The sequence below is a fragment of the Capra hircus genome, chromosome 2 (genome assembly GCF_001704415.2).
Source record: "Capra hircus breed San Clemente chromosome 2, ASM170441v1, whole genome shotgun sequence".
NCBI classification, from domain to species: Eukaryota; Metazoa; Chordata; class Mammalia; order Artiodactyla; family Bovidae; genus Capra; species Capra hircus.
Window position 1 is genome coordinate 81,270,440 of NC_030809.1, and position 21,200 is coordinate 81,291,639.

At 34.9% G+C, this 21,200-nt stretch overlaps 1 protein-coding gene across 1 annotated transcript in view; it reads right to left on the reverse strand.

Annotated features, from left to right (window-relative positions):
• LRP1B (LDL receptor related protein 1B) overlaps positions 1–21,200 on the reverse strand; it is a 2,198,408-nt gene that overhangs the window by 1,825,067 nt on the left and 352,141 nt on the right. The window contains 1 exon segment of the mRNA XM_018062463.1: positions 3,620–3,742. Coding sequence (XP_017917952.1) covers positions 3,620–3,742 — 123 coding nt within the window.

Sequence of the window (21,200 nt, forward strand, 5' to 3'; positions counted from 1 at the left end):
TCAAGAGGGATTTCTTTGACCTTATATGGCGGTTAGTGAAAGCTTACTTCTGCCTCATGAATAGTAGAAAATACCCTTACAACCTGGACCTATACAAACACAGAAGAGGAAGAAAATATGTGCCTGTTAACCTTGCAGATCCCCAAATATCTCAATTTCATTTGATTTTCATTTGGTTTTACTGTATGCACGTATACCTTCTAAAGCATTTTGGTCATCAACTTCTCACAAGACAAGCTTTTCCTCTTCCTCTGTAGCATCCAGTTTTTTCTCTGTTAGAATTTTGTCATTGCAGAGCTTTCACAATGTCATAATACATTCTATGCTATATTGGTCTTCTTATCATTTTAAAGCGTAAATGGATTTAGAAAAAATAAGGCATTGCATCAGCGATTTTCACCTAGTATTTTGTAGATACAACATACTTTGTCTTCAAATCAAAGATAAGATACTTTTGCTCATCCACTGAGCACAAAATTACCCTTCTTAAGAATCAGTCTTCAAGGTTTGATTTCTAGTATTTATCTTTCACAATGAATGTATATACAGTCATATAATTATAAAATTATGCAATTATTTTATGTAGATCAGTGATGAGTACATACGAATGTTATAAAACAACACATTACAAAGCACTATGATTAGGGAAAATGGTAATTGTGAACATCTGGATTGAGAAATTTAAATCTGAAAAAGTCTGATATTTTTCATAAAGCCTTTTCTCAGTGTTTGTCCAGATTTCATTTGGTACTGACTGAAACCACTTATCTGAGACAGGCTAATTAAATGTAGATCCAAATATGTTACTCAGATGAAACACCCAGGTTTTTTAAAAAGTATTTTTCTCTCTTTGTTATGTAGTGTTGCTCTTAAGAATATTCAGCAATTTTGATATCTGAGAGTACAGTAAGAATGGCCAAAATGAGAAAACATTTAAAGTCAAACACAAAATTTAATTGAGGAAAACAACTATATACCTAAAATTGCAAAAATATCTTGAGCAGGTATGAGTTTCATTTTAAAAACTGAGGAAGAAGAAAATCTATCTATTTTCAATTAAACCACATGTAATTTCTAATTTGAGGCTTTAGTCTGGCCAAAGTCCCTCATCTCTGTGAACTGAAGGACCTACCTTTTTCCCCCAAACACAAGTGGTGTTTAGCTTCTGGGCAAGATGAATATTCAAAGTATTTCCAAACGTTGTGGTGGAGAAACTGGCCATTCAGAGCAGGTACTCAATCAGGACAGATGCCCGCTGAGAAACGTAAGTCTAGTCCACTAGTGTGGCCCTGTTGGCTACCGATCATGTTCCTAGAGGCCAAGAGCTGGCATGGGAGGGGGAGTGGAATATTTGTCATCCACCCACTTTGGCATTCACTTTGAAGTCTCTTTCTTCTCTGGGTTTGAGCTTTGACCACAAAGGTCTTGCACCTTCTTGGTACCACAAATCCTCTCCAGCCTGATTCTCCTACTGAGCTCTTTCTTAAATACAAGGGGGAACATCATTATTCTCTTTTTTTCAGCAGCATAGAGGGAGAGGCTATGCAGTCTTTTCATCTCAATTGTTTTTACACTGTGACAGGTATAAGTTTCAGGGCATTTCTCCTTCAACCTGCCTTCCTATAAATGGATTCCACAAAGCTATCTCATGTCTCTGTCATGTTTCTCATCAGAAATTTAACGATATGATCAGGGTAAAAATGCAAGCCTCCAAAACTCAATAATTTAATTTTTTAGTCTGATTATGCCATGACAATTTTTCCTTGCATCTAATGAGGAGAGAACTCCTCTACGGCACTTCAATAAGGGAAGCCTAAGACTGAAACAGAGTTAAGTCCCACTTCTTATATAGAAGAAATATAGTCCAACTATTTATATCTTTCATGAGCAGAGTATTTTGTTATTGCTGTCTTTCACATAATTATACCATCCACATTCATATGCATGATTTTAAGATTTCTCTCATTTTCCATTTTAAAAAACTTTGTGAAGGTGTAATTCACATACCATACAATTCACCCATTTAATACACATAGTTCAATATATTTAAATATATTAACAAGAGTTGTGCAACTATCACTGCAATCTAGTTTTAGGACATTTTCATCACCTCCAAAGAGACTCCAACTCATTAGAAGACACTCCTCGATCCTCTCCCACTCACTGGCCACTGGCAACTTAGCTACTTTCTGTCTCTATAGATTTGCCTATTGGGATATTTTACATGAATGGAATCATAGCATATGTGATCTCTTGTGACTGGCTTGTTTTCCCTCACATGATGTTTTCAAGATTTATCCATGTAGCATGTATAAGTATTTCAATTTTTTATTGTTAAATAATATTCGTTACTGTGGAGTTACCACATTTTATTTATCCACTATTTTCTTATTATGATACTTTTTCCTTTTATCATGCCTAGAGCATTATCTATGCTATAGGAGTCAAGAAAAAGTTTTCAGAATTAAACTGATGAAATTGATATAAAATTAGAAATACAGTAAACAACTGCAACTCCTTCCTACCCCCCCCAAAAAAAAACCTGATCTATTCAACTTGAAAAAAGGCAATTAATGTAGATATTCAAGAACTCGTATGTTGAGAAACTTTAAAAGCACCAGGAAACATGGAAACGGTGAGTAAGCATTGTTTCTGCCTTCATCAAAACATATTGTTTCCATCTAAAGAACTTGTAAACAAGTAGATAATAGTGGAGAACGGTAACCATAATTGTTATCTCTGTAATATCAAGCAATAACAATGAAGGATTTTCTTTTTTCATGTTGATTTCACAGAACTATGTAGTTGCTTTGAGAATGATACTGATAAGCTGATATGCCTGTTTGCCTGGGTCCTAAAAACTGATACTAGTAATGCCAGATTTATCAATGTGAAAATCTAGGAGACTCTGCATACTCCTCATGATAGAGGGTAGTAAAAAGAAAGTGTAAAAGATTTAGCTGTGGGTCCTGTTATTACTTACAATTTTGCTTTAATGGCATTTTTCACATGGCAAAACCCTTAATGGACTCTGAGTTACATGCAGTGGTACCATTAGAATTAAGACTCTTGTATTAAGAGTTCTGAATTTGATATTATAAAATCAAAGATATTCACTGCATGAATGGACAAATGTAGTTTTTATCTTTCAAGTTCAAAAGAAAATATGTTCAATAATTTGTGTAGCGCTCTAGACACTAATAGAAATAATATGGGAGCTAAAGCTTGATTAGTTCATTATTCTTTGTATGTGTTCCTCTGCCTCAAAATGTGTGAGATAAATTAGTGTAGAGGATTTTATTCCCTTTTAGTGCTGTGTTTTAATGGATTTTTTTTCTCCTCAAGTAGAATTTTCCTAGGAGTAACACAATCACATTGAAAGAATTAACCTTGCATTTTCTTCCCTTCATGAGTTAATTCACACAACAAAACCACATTTAATGCTCTCATTCACATAGTCATTTTAAAGGAAATACAAACAAAAGGTTTTTTTTTTAGCTTTCAGACTACTTGGAAAATAAAAAAGAATAAGGTGAAATAGCAGTCATCCATGAAAACAACTGACATTTAGTTTCACATGTAAGGTAAATCTGAATGGCAAGAGAACCTTTCTACTCACAGGTATCTAAAGATTCGTCTGAATCATCAGGGCAGTCAGGGTCTCCATCACACAGCCAGCTCTGGGAGACACAAGTCACATGATCGTGGCAAAGAAATTCACCAGGATCACAGGACTGCTGATCTGAAAATGAAAGTGTTTCAAAATAAAATATGAATGATCTGAACATGAACACGAGAACAGTATAAAGATGAAATGTGAGAAAGCAATGCATAAAAGGTTCATGAATGGGATCCACATTTTCTGTTCAGCAACAAAGCAAGATCAACTATTTTTCTTAATTTTACCCACTCAGCTCAAGCACTCAGTTTCGAAAGACTGAACATTTTTGTAGTCTCACACAACCTATCCTAAAAATAGTTAAGAATTCTGTTTGTTTTGGGGGCTACAATCTTTCTCATGATCAAGTTAAGTCATATATATATGTGTGTGTGTGTATATACATATATATATTTTCCAGCAAGCAGGTTAATAGAAAATGTTGGTCCAAAGCATAAGTTCTTAAGAAGAATCTTTTAGATTCCTACTCTGGCCCAAGAAAAAGAAAAACCAGCCAAAAAGTGAAACCTTGTACATAAATACCATCTCTTAGTATTCAGTTCTTAACCGTTCACTCTGATGCTGGAACTTCATGCCTCTATATCTATTAGATATCTCATATCATATTATTTTCTCTTCTTTTTTTCACTGAAACTTCCCAACTGAAAGCTTCTGCATCTGGATAATGAGAGTGATAGAAAATTCCATAAAGCTTTGCTCTAATTCAGGTTTTTACATTTGTTTGTATTCAAAATTCCATTATTTTCCTTCCATTGTTTCAGAATATTTAGGATCTGTTGCCTTTCATCAAGTCCTAATAAATTCATCAGATGCTGCTTTTTGCAATAGTCTTATTAGTGTCCTATAAGTCTATTCAGCAAAATATTTCCCTTTTAAAAGAATTTTAAAATATGTCTGATATAAAAAGTTTCTTATAATTGATGACCTCTGAGTGTACAGGAGTGTTAGGAGTGTTAGACATCTGATATCATTTATTCTTTATTATATATATACACACATGAATGAATATATATAGATGAGTCAAGATAAAAGAAATTCATCAGTAAATATGTCTTTTGATATATATCAAATACATATTCTAAGTGATATGAAAACATTGCAACATAGCTTAACTGACCTTTTCCCACTAGCAATATACAAAACAATGGCACATTTTCCACTTAATGGTTTGATAAAATATTGTATGTCTTTCCCTTCTCTCCCTCAGCCTCTTCTTCCAGCCTCAAAGTAACTTAAAACAAGAATACTTTACAGTTCATAGGAAGACTTCTCTGGTGGCTCAGATAGTAAAGCGTCTGCCTACAATGCAGAAGACTTGGGTTCGATCCCTGGGTCAGGAAGATCCTCTGGAGAAGGAAATCACAACCCACTTCAGTACTCTTGCCCAGAAAATCCCATGGACAAAGGAACGTGGTAGGCTACAGTCCCTGCGGTCACAGAGTCAGACACAACTGAGTGACTTCACTTCACTTACAGTTCACACATATCCACAAAACATACATCCTTAATTAACTTTTCCTACTCTACACTATAATATTTTGTCAAAGTTCATACATTTTTACTACATTTTTAATAAATTCACTATCAATTCCACACTCATTACCACTGCCATCATAACTGTTGTGTTTTCTAACATCAGGCTGCTTCTGTATATTCTGAATTTATCCTTAGAATTGGTGCTATAGAATCAAAGATGTAGAAGTCTCAGTCCTTGTCTTGAAAAATTCACCAGCCTACTTGTACCAACAGAACCAAAAGAAAAAAAGAAAAAGTACACCATATACAAAAAGGTGCCAATAAATGATGTAGAAAATAACTGCTAAAAGGAGAGCTCACAAGTAGAGACAGATGGAGACAAAGAAAATCAGGGGGATGTACTAAAGTATTACTTTAAAGGTAGGTAGGATATGGCTAAATGGAGAATAAATAAGGGACATTCCAGACAACAGGTAGGATAAAAAAATGCTAATGCACTAATTACCAAATTGCATTTGAGAAAAATATTTTGTATCATAATTGAAATGACATTCATGTTATAAGATCTAGGTTTTTCTCCACCAAACACTATGTGTGATGTTTATAAGTCTATTCCAATGCTAGAGGAAGGGGACTTAAACTTTGCTTTTAGGCAGCCATGTACATGTAGTTAAGGGAAAGAGACAGAGACTATATGATTTAGTATCCAATTGGGAGAGATCTTAGAGTGAAGGAAGACATTAATAACTACCCTGCGGCAACAAGTATAAACCAAATGTCAACCAGAAAAATCAGAATGACTATTGATTATAACTATGGCTATCTGCATTCGTGATTTTTGAGATGCTAGGTTGTCCCATCCTTCATTCCTCCCAAACTATAATCGCTATAAGGAAAGGGAGAAAAAATGGTGCCTTGCTAAATGCCATTATATACTGCCAGACTAAGTAAATAATCAATAAGAATTTGAAGCATAGAGAAATGAAAAAGTCCATACAGAACAATTTATGGGTGCTGAAAAATAACATCTCAAAAACATAGGTCATATTTAGTAATGAACAACTTTAAGTACTGTAGGAAGCATTCTGTAGATAATTTGAAGTTATGGAAAAGTACTTAAGAAAAGGTATTCTTAAAGTGATCTGTTAAGAGACTATTGCAATTGTCTAGAAAAAAATTCAAGATGACGCGTAAAGCAGTAGGGACTAAAATGGAAACTCTTTTCTAAATGATGTAATGTAAGAATTAGGAGTTGCTGACTAAATGGTTGAAAGTTTCAAATATGCCTCCAAGTAAATAGCCTCAGAAATTGATTAGATAGTGTCTCAAAACAAAGACAGGATATAGAGGTGGGAAACAAAGAAAAGATATTGTGTATGTGAATGTAGATTTGCATATAAGCCTGGTCATGGGGACAGTGGAATAATAATAGTAAGGAGTAATCAGTATTTTTATAGCTCTCTGCAGCTCAAAAAGCAGTTCCATCCCTGGCATTTTTATTTCTTCATTTATTTATTCAACAAATATCACTGGGCTTCTACTATGTTCTAGGAATTGAGGATATGATAGTAAGTAAAACAAAGCAGAATTCCTTCCCAACATGGAGTTTATGTTACAGTAAAGGATAGAAACAAAAATAAGTAAGTTAATGGTAAAATGTATTAGAAAATAAACCCTATGGGAAAAAAGTAATACAGGATTGGGGATTAGTGTTAGGGACTGGGAAGATTGGTATAGAACCTTGATACAGAAGATTGGTATAGAATCTTGATATAGAATGTTGATATAGAATCAGGTAGTCAGAATATGTCACAGAGAATGTAAAGGCTTATAGAAGATTAGAGTGACATTCACTTGACTAAAAGGCCATGTGTTAAGAACCTGCGGCAATATTTCATTGTATATATGTAGCACATCGTCTTTATCCATTCCTCCATCAATGGACATTTAGGTTGCTTCTATGTCCCAGTACTGCTGTGAACATAGGAATGCATGTATTTTCTTGAATTATCATTTTGTCTGAATATATGCCCAGGAGTGGACTGCTGGATCATATGTAGCTCTATTTTTAGTTTTCTGTAAGGAATCTCCTTACTGTTCTCCACAGTGACTGCATCAATTTACATTCCCATCAACAATGCAGTGGGGGGTTCCCTTTTCTCCACTCTTGTCTCCAATATGTATACAATGGAATATTGCCTGCGTGTGTGCTCAATCACTCAGTCAAGTCTGCTTCTGTAACCCTATGGACTGTAACCCTTTAGATTCCTCTGTCTATGGGACTCTCCCGGCAAGAATTCTGGAGTGGGTTACCATTTCCTCCACCAGGAGACCTTCCTGACCCAGGGGTTATACCCATATCTTCTGCATCTCCTGCATTGGCAGGCAGATTATTTACCATAGAGCCATCTGGGAAACCCCCAAATGGAATATTACTCAGGCATAACAAAGAATGAAATAACATCATTTTTAGCAATAGGGAGAGACCTAGAGATGATTACACTGAGCAAAGTAAGTAAGACCAGGAAAGATAAATATATGATGTTGCTTACATGTCGAATCTAAAAAAAAAAAAAAAAAAAAAAAAAAAAAAGGTGTATATAAACAAACTTATTTACAAAACAGAAATAGAGTTATAGAGGTAGAAAATAAACTTAAGGTTACCATCAGGGAAAAGTGTGGTGAGAGGGATAAATTGGGAGATTGGGTTGACATATCCGCATTACTATATATAAAGTAGATAGCTAATAAAGACTTAGTGTATAGCACAAAGAACTCTACTCAGTATTTTGTAATGACCTACATGGGAAAATAATATAAAAGTGTATATAAGTTTATGCATAGCTGATTCGCTATGCTGTATACCTGAAACTAACACAACACTGTAAATCAACTATACTTCAAGAAAAATCAATTCGATAAAAGAACTTGTGGCAAGAGAGAACACAGCAAATTTAAGGAACAATAAGAAACTCTGAGTGGCTGGAGAAAAATCAAAAAGCAGAAGAATTGAGGTCAGGGAATCAATAAATATGGGGTTGAGGGTGGCAGATGAAGGCTTTGCATTTTACAAAAAAAATAAGATGGGAAACCACTGGAATATTCTGAGTAGAGAGACACAGTCTAAGTGACTTTCTTTCTAAAGGATCATTCTGGCTACTGTGTTGAAATAGAATACAGTGAAGTGAAGGTAGAAGCAGAGAGGTCAACTAGGATATTATTGCAATAACGTGGGTGAAAGGGGATAGTTGTGTGGATAAATGTATTGGTGAAATAGAGTTTCAAGATGATTTGATAAGGAAACTGAAGCTGATTGTCTTTTCACCATCTTGTTAAATGTCAGGATCTTAAATTCAAATCTCTGACCCCAAATGTATAACTTTTCAAATTTTTTTTGTATTATACTGACTATGAGGTGCTTGGGAGACATTCAAGAATAAATATGCAATAGGCAGTGACAACTCAAAGTCTGAAATTCAAGAGAAAGTTCAAAACTGAAGATACAGAAAAGAACTGGAGCTGTACGAAAACACTGAAAAGTGTAAGAATAGATTTAGATGAAATTAAAGACAGGTGGGGGAAGAGAGAAAGACAGAGACAGGAAGGGAAAGTCAACAAAGTGAGAGTAGGTCAGGGACTTCCCAGGTGGTCCAGGGGCTAAGACTCCAAGTTCCCAATGTAGGGTGGTGAGGTTCGATCACTGACCGGGAACTAGATCCCACATGTAGCAACTAAGAGTCTGCTGTGCTGTGCTGAATCATTCAATCCTGTCCAACTCTTTGTGACGCCATGGACTGCAGCCCACATGCCACAGCTAAGATCCTGGGCAGGGAAGTAAATAAATAAATGAATATTAAAAAAAAAAAAGCAGGTCAGGCAAGGAGATAGAAAGTTTAGCCAGAGATACAAGAGAAGGACAAGGGGGAAAGGGATGCATTAAAATCATGGGAAATTTTAAGAATGGATTAACAAAGGAGTTCACCAATGACCAAGCACAAGTAGGATAAATTATAATAAGATGGAGCATACTTGAAGGTCAAGGGATACCTGTCACTGAAGGGAGAGAGACTAGAGGTTCCAAAATGATAGGAAAGTGCAGCAGCTGCTAAGAACTCAGAGGACTTTGGTGCAAACCTAACCAACAGTGGGAGCATCTGCCCTGAGAAAGAAAGGATAGAAAAATGAGATAGATAAAGCATTAGCTGGTAGAGAAGAAGGTTAACGTATTCCTACCTGGTTGTGTTTTCTCAAAAAAATGAAAAGCAAGATTCACTTTTGGAATTTAAAGAAGGTAGAATTGGGAAGAGTGGTAAAGATTCAGAATGCAAAGAAAAATAAGAAAGACCCTAGGGGAAATATGTAAACCACTCATCCTCAATACATATGCAGATGTATTGATAGAAAAGAAAGAAGAAAGTGAAGTCCTCAGTCGTGTCCGACTCTTTGCAACCCCATGGACTAGATTTTCCAGGCAAGAATACTGGAGTGGGTTGCCATTTCCTTCTCCCTGACCCAGGAATCGAACCTGGGTCTCTGGATCGCAGGCAGATTCTACTTTCTGAGCCACCAGAGAAGCCCCAGATGTACTGACACATAGATACATATGCAAAATCATCATGATGCAAACTTTTTTTTAAAGTAAGCTATACTTATGGGAGTTTACCTAATGAGCCTACGTTATCAGCTTGCTTAGCAAGCTCCAACCTTTAAAGGGAGTTTGCATTGTTGCAATTTTGAGGACAGTTTTATATTATCCCTCTAGGAAACAGCAGTTAAGAATAACTTGTTACAACCCACCTATTTATTCTTCTAGTACATATTCCATTTCAAGGTCAGTTTTTAATGCATTGATTATTGGATTCAAATAAATGAATTTCTACCATTTTAAGGTGATAATTTTAAAGTACATACAGTGGATTGATTTCTTTGAATCAGAAGCTAAATATGTTATGTCTATGTGCATATTCCATTTATCCTTTTTAATGCTTCATGCTACACTTCTGAGATAGCCAAACTAATCTTATTTTACATGTCTTCCTATTGTATGAAATGTAATATTATACACTGTAATTAAAACAAGGAGCTTATGAGAATGTGCAGGCAGTTTTGCTTGCATTCATAAGAAAGAAGATCAAAGCTAGTACTGTGATTCTTCATAATAATAGACTCTTGCAATCAAAAGACACAAGAAGATTAGGACAGCCATAGCTTATGGAGTTTACTGAGTTTGGATTCATCCTGGCATGAGGAAATCTTGGTGTAATAATCTCATTACACTTATATTAATACATCTAACTACTTATCTTAATAAACATGTATACTAATATTTTTGGAATTTGGATGTAGATAGTCTTAGCTAAAATATTTTATATACATGAGTTGGGCTATATTAGCTAGTTCATATTTTCTCATTTTAACATAATGAGAAATTGCTACTCAGAAACCATACAGGTCAAATCTAAAAGTGATATCTGTCAATAGGGGTCAATTGTGTAGTCTCTACTAATTCCTTGAGTATTTTTTTATAATTAAGTTATAATACTGTCATGAAATTTCCCTTAAAAGTTGATTTGCTACTTCAATACTAATCAGAATGTTAGCTTACCAACAAATTGTGTACTGAGTGCATGACAGGGCATCATATGGGAACATTTGAAGGACATATACATGATGAGCTATGGTAGCTAATTATAACTTAAATGTAAAGGAGGGATAATACCCACTCAACAGCCAAAGTACTGAGAAGTCTGATACTAAACCTAGTTAAGTTAAGGAAGAAATAGATATAGCCTCTTGAACAAGTTAAATATAAGGAAAATGCTCTGAGTTAGGTTTTCAAACTTAGTTAACATGAAAAATATTTACTTATTATATCTATATGTGTGTGTGTGTGCTCCATTGTGTCCAACTCTTTGCAACCCCACGGACTGTAGCCTTCCGCACTCCTCTGTCCATGGGATTTCCCGGGCAAGAATATTGGAGTACTAAATCTTATATCTGTATCTCATTGCTAACTTAAACATAATCATTAAAAGACAATATGGTTATATATTTTTCATGTAATAGGTAATGAATTCATTATTAGAAAAGAATTCTTATAGAGACCTACATAGTACATTCCCTGTTCAACTTCAAATTTTGATAAAGCTCATGTAAAATTAGCTATCAAGAATCAGGAAACACCATGATTCTTTTTCTTTTACATTTATCTACTCCAGAAAAATATGCAAATGTAAATGAAGAATATCATCAGAATTACACTTATTTTTCATAAGATATTTAAAGGACTTCTTCTTCAATGTTTTTTCCTAATCATCCTTTCACCATTCAGCATATACTTTAAGCTCTCCATACTATTCTATTCACTTTCTTTAGATACATCCTTGTATGTATTTTTGTATTTATTTTATGTGCTTATTTATTTGATCGGAATGGCTTTTCTATGTAACAAAACTAGTACTGCTGACAAGGATCCATCTAGTCAAAGCTATGGTTTTTCTAGTTGTCATGTATGGATTTGAGAGTTGGACCATAAAGAAAGCTGAGCACTGAAGAATTGATGCTGTTGAACTGTTATGCTGGAGAAAACTCTTGAGAGTCCCTTGGACAGCAAAGAGATCAAACTAGTCAATCCTAAAGGAAATCAGCCCTGAATATTCATGGAAGGACTGATACCGAAGCTGAAGCTCCAATACTTTGGCCATTTGATGTGAATAGCTGACTTATTGGAAAAGACCCTGATGCAGGGAAAGATTAATGGTAGGAGGAGAAGGGGTGAGATTGTTGGACGGCATCACTGACTCAGTGTACATGAGTCTGAGCAAACTCCAAGAGATAGTGCAAGGACAGGGAAGCCAGGCACGCTGCAGTCTACGGGGTTGCAAAGAGTAGGACACAACTGACTGATCAACAACAATAATTGCTCTAGAGTCCAAAGACATTTTACCTCCTTTAACTGAAACTTTCACAACAAACTTTTTCTTCCTTCATCACTGACTCCATAGCACTCCACTCAAACCTCCCAAAAGATCTTATTGTATTTCACATTAGTACAGTAGTTACGGGTGCTGAGCTTCTGGAAGGCAGAGGACTCTATCTTAGACTTCACGTTTGATATAACAAGGAGTTTTCAATGGAAAAAAAGTCAAATTTTCTATAAAAAATAATACATTACTTTTGGAAAGAGAGGGAAAAAAGAAAAACCAAAACAATTCTGGTGTTTTTTGTTTTATTATCAGAATGATAAATAGCTTTATTTAGTTAATCACCAAAATAAAGCTAAGCTTTCCCATGCTTAAAATAAAATACTCTGAATAGCAAAGATTATACTATATAAAACTAAAGCATCCATGAAAACTAAAACTCAAATTTGAGAGAGATTCAATGTTATCCTCCAGAGTCTCTTAAAGACTATACTGAAAATTACACTTTTATAATAGCTGGCTATACAATTGTAACTTAGCCAAATGCATTAACAATAGTTTTTTTAAAGGATAATTCCTTTAGGAATATAATTATTGTAAGTGTAAGATAAAGGGAAACAGCATTTTAAGCCCTTGCTTGAAAAGAATACAAACATAACTTGGATTATGCACACTTACAGAGGAAGGGAAGGTAGATCCAATAGGGTCAAAACTGGTAGTTTCATTTTGGCAAGGAAATATATCTCCTTCACAAAATTTGTGTTCAATTGAAAAATAAACCTTATTATATGCGGAAAATTCTGAAAGAGATGGGAATACCAGACCACATGACCTGCCTCTTGAGAAAACTATATGCAGGTCAGGAAGCAACAGTTAGAATTGGACATGGAACACAAGACTGGTTCCAAATAGGAAAAGGAGTACATCAAGGCTGTATATTGTTACCCTGCTTATTTAACTTCTATACAGAGTATATCATGAGAAACGCTGGGCTGGAAGAAGCACAAGCTGGAATCAAGATTGCCTGGAGAAATATCAATAACCTCAGATATGCAGATGACACCACCCTTCTGGCAGAAAGTAAAGAGGAACTAAAAAGCCTCTTGATGAAAGTGAAAGTGGAGAGTGAAAAAGTTGCCTTAAAGCTCAACATTCAGAAAATGAAGATCGTGGCATCTGGTCCCATCACTTCATGGGAAATAGATAGGGAAACAGTGGAATCAGTGTCAGACTTTATTTTTGGGGGGTCCAAAATCACTGCAGATGGTGATTGCAGCCATGAAATTAAAAGACGCTTACTCCTTGGAAGGAAAGTTATGACCAACCTAGATAGCATATTGAAAAACAGAGACATTACTTTGCCAACAAAGGTCCGTCTAGTCAAGGCTATGGTTTTTCCAGTGGTCATGTATGGATGTGAAAGTTGGACTGTGAATAAAGACGAGCGCCGATGAATTGATGATTTTGAACTGTGGTGTTGGAGAAGACTCTGGAGAGTCCCTTGGACTGCAAGGAGATCCAACTAGTCCGTTCTAAAGATCAGTCCTGGGTGTTCTTTAGAAGGACTGATGCTAAAGCTGAAACTCCAATACTTTGGCCACCTCATGCGAAGAGTTGACTCATTGGAAAAGACTGATGCTGGAGGGATTGGGGGCAGGAGAAGGGGACGACAGAGGATGAGATGGCTGGATGACATCACTGATGCCATTGATGAACATGAGTTTGGGTGAACTTTGGGAATTGGTGATGGACATGGAGGCCTGGCGTGCTGCGATTCATGGGGTCGCAAGAGTCAGATATGACTGAGTGACTGAACTGAACTGAATTGATATACCATAAAATTATAATTCATTGTCTCATTTATTTATGCTAAGTCCATCCTTAAAAATCACCCCAGCCTGTATTAGAGAGTCAGATAGTAATGAAGAGTATCCATATTTCAACAACGATAACATGGTTTTTAACTAATAACTTTCATTGTTTGTTGAGTCATTACTGATAATTTAATTTCTTTTGCTAAATACATATTTCCACACACACATCATGTATGTAAGAATATCATGTTCTTATACAAGTGTATCATTTTTCATTCAGCTCAACCTGGAGCTCTGTTATCCCTGAAGATAAAACTCTTGAGAGAGATTAATCAAATTCTTGAATAACAGCCCAGTGGTAGACTGAATAAAGATACCCCAAACATGTTCACATCCTAATTTCTAGAACCTCTTTATGTGTTACCTTACTTTGTAAGGTGACAAAGCAAGGTGACATGTGACAGATGTGATTAAGGATCTTGAGGTGGGGAGACTATCCTGAATTATCCAGGTGAACTCAATGTAACAACAAGAGTACTTATAAGAGGCAAATCTGGAGAGAGGATGAGACCACAGAAGCTGACGCTGGAGTGACCTGTGAGTGTGTGCATGCTAAGGCACCTCAGTCGTGTCCGACTCTTTGCTACTCCATGGACTGTAGCCCCCCAGGCTCCTCTGTTCATAGGATTCCCCAGGCAAGAAATAATACTGGAAATAATAATACTGTTAAATGATCGAAAAAAAAAAAAAAACCATATTGACAAGAGGAAGCCATGCCCTGAGGAAGCAGTAATGAGCCAAGGAAGGTGGGCAGCGCTACAAGCTGGAAAAAGCAAGGAAGTGTATTCTCACCTAAAGCTTCCAAAATAACTCAGTCTCGTGGACACTATTGAGAGCTTTGACTTCAAGAACTGTAAGATAATAAACTTGTATTGCTGTAAAGCCAGTGAATTTGTGGCAATCTGTTACAACAGCAATAGGAAACTAATATCAGACCTCAGTTCACCTCACGGTCCAGATATTACTTATGTAAACCTGTTTAAATTAGTATGAAACAAACAAACCACCAGCTATTTTACCATTATTTTAAAGGCTGTTTCTCCTAAAGTGCTTTCTGTTAGTTTCAACACTACTTAAATAAAACAAATTTTTTTTCTTAATGTCAAATGATAGTCAAAATAAATCTGCACAGGACTAAGACTAGTAATAATTACTAGAAGTACATGACAAGATTTTATAAAAATCATTATAAATGCTCACATAAATGATATCCTTGATTGGGAAATATATGAACTGGGGAGCGTGGTGTGCATGGGTGTATATACAGGTTTTTATTCTCATTAGATGAGAAAGTACAAAAATGTAATATCTTTCTATTATGAGAAAATTGTACTTAATTGTATATTTGTATGCTATCTATTGGCTACTAAATTAGTAATCATTCTATGCCTTATTAAGCACCAAGTGCTTTTGGTGCTGCAAATGGCAATTCATACTTACAAGGACATCTTATATAAAACCAAGACAAAATTGAAAAATTTAAGAAGTACATTATCCCCAGGAAGAAGCTTTGCTCATTTATCATTTCGATCATAATGAACAATAAGAAGTATCTCTGTAAACATTTCAAATTAAATTTGACATTTAATTTTCAAAGAGAAAGGTTGTTTTTTTTTTTTTTGATCATTTAACATTGGTTGCCTCCTCATTTTTTTCAGGCAGTGATATGGAAAATTGTAAAGCACTTCAGTATAGACTCATTTGGAACTGCTTCTTTACCAACAAAAAGCAAAATGTACCCAGAGTAAAAACCTTGTTCTTTATTTAGCAAGAGGCATAGAATATATTTTTCAGTTGAAAAAAACTGGTACATTCAACATGGTTGAGTCAAGTTTTTATTATCATTAAACTAACACTTTGCAGTTCAGAGTTCTTTTCTTAAATTTCAATAGAAATGCTCTATTTCCTTTTTACTTTCCCTTTCTCAAAAGCCCACTGAAATGAATCTGCAGAGTTATTTCATATACTATATTTTTAAGGAAGGAAACAATTTTGACAGTTCTCCTTCATAAATGCAAAAGAAAAAAAAAACACCTAAATTATTGACATTTCCCTGCAAGTTCTATTCTCTGAATCCTGTATGATTCTCATCCAATCTCCCAGGGGGTACCAAAATTCACATATTTTTTTCTCATCTCTAGGCTTAGTGAGATATGAAGCAGATGGTTAGGCTTTGGCTCCTTCGGGGATGATGTAATATCTCCTATTCCTTATGCTTTTTTTTTTTTTTAACTATTAAGGGCTCTTCAAAGACTACAATTTTATTTCTCTCAAATCCATATTTTGACTTTTATGTGTATTTTTCAATAAAAATTTATTCTTCTCTATTTTAAAAGACTTTATTGATTTAATTAATGTCCATTGACCAAAAGAGACCCTGAGAACATAAAGATGGAGACAACAGTAGTTCTACCCACACATTGCTGACAGGGTAGAAGAAAATAGATACTTACAATAATGTGTGGTAGGTGCTAATACAGTTGTAACTAGAGTGTTGAAACAACAATTCTTGATATGGGCAACTGGGGTCAGGGGCTAAGATGAGGAGTGGGCATGCAGAAGATATTTTTAGTTGCCAACCTGATAGTTACCTTTCCCATGTGTGAAGATCCCACTTCCTACTATCAAGACAGGGAAGGCCGCATGTTTGCATGCCCAGTCATTCTCGTAGCTGGGATATGGACATGGGCGCCATGTTGGCTAATGAAACTAAGGCATCAGGTGTGCTTATACTACTACAAAGAGACTTGAAGGAAGAGCTCTCCTGCATTGCTTTAGGTTGTGAGAATTTGAAATTTCGCATAGCCACAGCCATTTTGAAATAATGAGGATATTTAAGACTGAAGGCCAACATACTGAGAATGGCAAAATGGAAAGACACACACTACTTGCGTTTCCAGTCATATCACTGGCTGAAGTGTGAAGTGAAGTGAAAGTTGCTCAGTAGTGTCCAACTCTTGTGACCCCATGGACTGTAGCCCTCCATGCTCTTCAATCCATGGGATTTCCCAAGCAAGAATACTGGAATGGGTTGCTGTTTTCTTCTCCAGGTCTACCCTGAGGTGCCCCGGTACCCCAGCCTGATAATCTGTAGACATTTTGTTATGTTACACAATTAATATCATTAATTACTTAGGCATGGAATACTGGACTTCCCTGGTATCTCAGGCAGTAAAGAATCTGCCTGCAGTACAGGAGACCGGCGTTCTATCCTTGGGTCAGGAAGATCCCCTGGAGAAGGGAATGACAATCCACTCCAGAATTCTTGCCAGGAGAATTCCATGGACAGAGGAACCTGGTGGGTTACAGTCCATAGGGTTGTGAAAGAGCTGGATATGACTGAGCAACTAACACACACACATACTGGGTAATTTCACTGCAATTCAGAAAGAACTGATACAAATATGAGGGAAATTTTCCATAAAAGGTAATTTTTAATCATTTTAATAAATGAATATAAAATTGCCAAACTGCCAAGAAGGAGAATGTCATTCCAAACAAAAGAAAGATCACATAGGGAAATACTGAATATCAACATAATACCAAGTGACTAACAGAGCTGGAGTTTAGTTTATGTGTCAAAAATAGTCTCAAAAATAGACAGAATATTTACAGTTTGGTTTAAATATAGTCAATATTTTAATATGTTTTTCACAACCATTTAGTAAGACTCCCTACTGTGTTAAGTTGCTAGATTTTGAAAACACTTCTTTTATGGAAGATAATAAAACAATACTATAAGTGATAACAGTTACTGAATGTTCACTATGTGCCACATGCTAAATTAAACACTTTGTGAATTTCTCTTAATACTCATGGAAAATCTACTGTTTGCATCTTGCATATCAGATATGAGGCTATTTGGAAAGCTAAATGACTAATATCCAACCAGAAAGTGGGCACAGTCAAAACCAAAAACACTCATCTGTTGACACAAAGCCTGCTCTCATAAACACTAGAGGAATTGTTTTTGTTTTTCAATTTAGGGATGGCTGGCATTTTGAGAAGAGTAATTTTTTATACGGAGTATATTTATCACTATTGACCTCTAGGCATTAAATGCTAGCAGTGCCTTTAGTCATCTTAACAACTCACCAAGACATCCCACATATAAATGTACATTTGATACAGATGTTGGACTAAAGAAACCTGCTTGCAAATCATATAAGCAGTTATTTTATTCATATTACTTTAAGTTACTGAGACTTTGCTCCAACATTATACTTCCAAAACAGGTCTCAATGTTTTCTTCTCAAATCTTTCCCACCTGTTGGATGTTAACTAAAATTCTGTGTGTTTGAGGCTCAGATCTATACAGGTAGCAACTGTCCCTGGAAGAAGTGAAGCTTTCCTCATCATTTATTTACAACATTGTGAATTAAAGATAAAAGGAAGATATTTGTGGAAATGGGAACAATCATGAAAGTATTCTGCTGATGAAAACATTGAATATTAACACAAAGAAGATTGGAAGCACCATGGGCAAACATCCTTTATGACACTGTGAAGAAATTTCCTACCCTAGAATTCTCTGGAATCAAAGGCAAGGAGTAAATAAATTTTCCAGCTCCTTTCATTTTACCTTCACAATCAAACAAACATTTAAAAAGAATGTAAGTCCTCCAAGTATAAAAACAAAAAGGATGGTGAGATAGTGGTTTTCATAGAATAGTTATCATTTTATAGATATAAAATCTAAACCCCAAACTATCAAGTGAGAAGAGTGTCTTTATTAGTTAATATGATAGAGGACAGATGTCTTAGCTAGGTAGGCTTGTGCTATTTGGATAATTGTGAACTATGAATAAAAGTTCAATGGGTGTTATAAACATCACTATAAGTAACACAGATAGTTAAGTACTTCTCTACAGAAGACACATGTCATGAGAATTTAAATTAATCCTCGTGAAAGTAATTATTACTATATCAAAGAAAAGGTCTAGTGGAACATTTTATGTTAATAAAAATTAGAAAAGGTAGCCATGGGAGCCTAAGTGAATATAAATTAAGCTGCATAATGTTTTCAGGAAGAAATATAAATGCACACATTTTTCTAACATACCAGTGCTGTGCTTTCTTTCTACAATTAAGAAATCTGCAAAATTAAATAACAAAATACATATTAAGTCATGTTAGATTATCTATTAGGGTGTTCTTATTTCAGATAGTTTAAATTCTGGTGATATTTTAACTGCACTTTAATTAAAATGTAAGAAAATGGAGGATAATAAAACTCAGATCTGAAATTTGTCACCTGTAGGAAATAACCACTATTGCATTTTAAACATTTCTGTAGACTTTTGCATATAGAAAAAAAATACATATAAATTGTTGGGATTATTTTAAGTACTTAATATATTTATCTGTGCCTTTCCCTTTTTTATTCAAAATATTCTGTGATAAAGCTTCATATTGGTAATTCTAATTCCATTTAATGAATATAATAAGGACATGGCAGACTATATATAAATTTTCCATAGTTTTTTAAGTTTTAAAAATCAGGAACTACTTTGATGTTCAAAAGTAGCTGGTAAAATTAAAAGTTGCAGTAAACCACTCTGTAGGTAATCTTCAGTTACCTGTTTCACGTTAAAAATGCAATTTAATGATTAAAAATGAGATTTTGCAAAACAATTTATTTTTAGAGCTTTTGATGTACTTAAACAAGTTGCCCTCCAATATAATGTCAAAATGTAAACCCTAAACTTCTTTTTATCCTACTTCCTAAGCTACACTTGTTAGTATTTTTCGGCTGTTGATGCAAGAGCTTGTATCATTTTAAATACTTGTGTTCCTATGACCCTCATTTTCTTCATATTTTATGACTAATTTCAGGAACATATTAGTTAAGGAGACCCAGGGATGACAGGAAGCTTGGAAAAACTTTGAGGCCTGAACATCCTGGTCCCCACCACCCAAATAATCCATGTGTTAGAAAATTAGGTTCACTGTGACCTCATTCTGGTTGTGTATTCTTAAAATGCATTTTAAGTATCCTCTGTGAAGGCTACTCCAGAGCAGCCTTGAGGGAGAATTAACTACAACCAGTCATATCTGACTCTTTACGACCCCCTGGACTGACAGTCCATGGAATTCTCCATGACAAAATACTGGAGTGGGTAGCCTATCCCTTCTCCAGTGGATCTTCCCAACCCAGGAATCAAACGAGGTTCCCTCCATTGCAGGTGGATTCCTTACCAACTGAGCTATGAGGGAAGCCCCTAACTACATGTGCAATAATTAAAGTTCCTTTGTTTAACAATCACTATGTTGAATAATCTTCCTCTCTTGCCTTTTTGATAACTACAGGGCTGGAATTCAAGAGAGCTGATGGAAGACCACCACCTTTAACAGAGGATGGAACTTACATAGCCAATATTCAGGTATTTTGGGGCATCAATACTGATAGAGAACTAAAGGAGTGTTTCTTTCATTTAACACCTCAAAATTTATACTGCACCAAAATTAATGTGTTTAAATTATAATCTAATTCAAGGAAGGGAAGTACAGCAAATTCTGACATATTCTAAAGCTAGAATTTACTTTAATATTCATCATAGTTTCTTTAAAAATATACATATTCACCCATTGCTTTAAAAATATTTCTATATATATAATTTATGTATAATTGTGATATATTATAAAAGTATGCATAAGCATATTTTTTGTACAAAAGTAACATGAAAGTTATGTCATCTTATCATGAGAAAGGCGTTCTACTTTCTCCTTCAGTTACAGACAACTCAGGGTGCCAAAAAAATTAAGCATTTCAACTTTTTAATTTGTAGGATTTGGATTTTCAGTCTTCTAATATGCATACTTATATTTTTTCCCCTCAGAGCTTGGTAAGATATGAAAACATTCCTAAAAATCTTAGGATCATAACAAAGATTCATGTTTTATTTCCATTAAGATATGTCAAATCTAGATATCACTTGTGAACTGAAGTATCTTTACTTTCTGAGGAGTAAATAAATATATTTTAAAAGCCTACTGGCTTGTGGTCAAAGATCAATCTGAATCAACAACAGAAATCTGTTCTATTAAAAAAAAAAAGAAAAGATAATGAGCCTTCTAAATGTATTTATAAAACAAAATCCAAATATGTGATGCCCATAGGCACATCTTTTGAGAAATTATTAGCAGATGATTGGGGAAGTAAAAATGTAAGCAAACATGAGAGAAAAATAAAATTTTAGGGATTGTGTGTTTTGATTGATATTACTTATGAATAAGTCCTGATTTCTA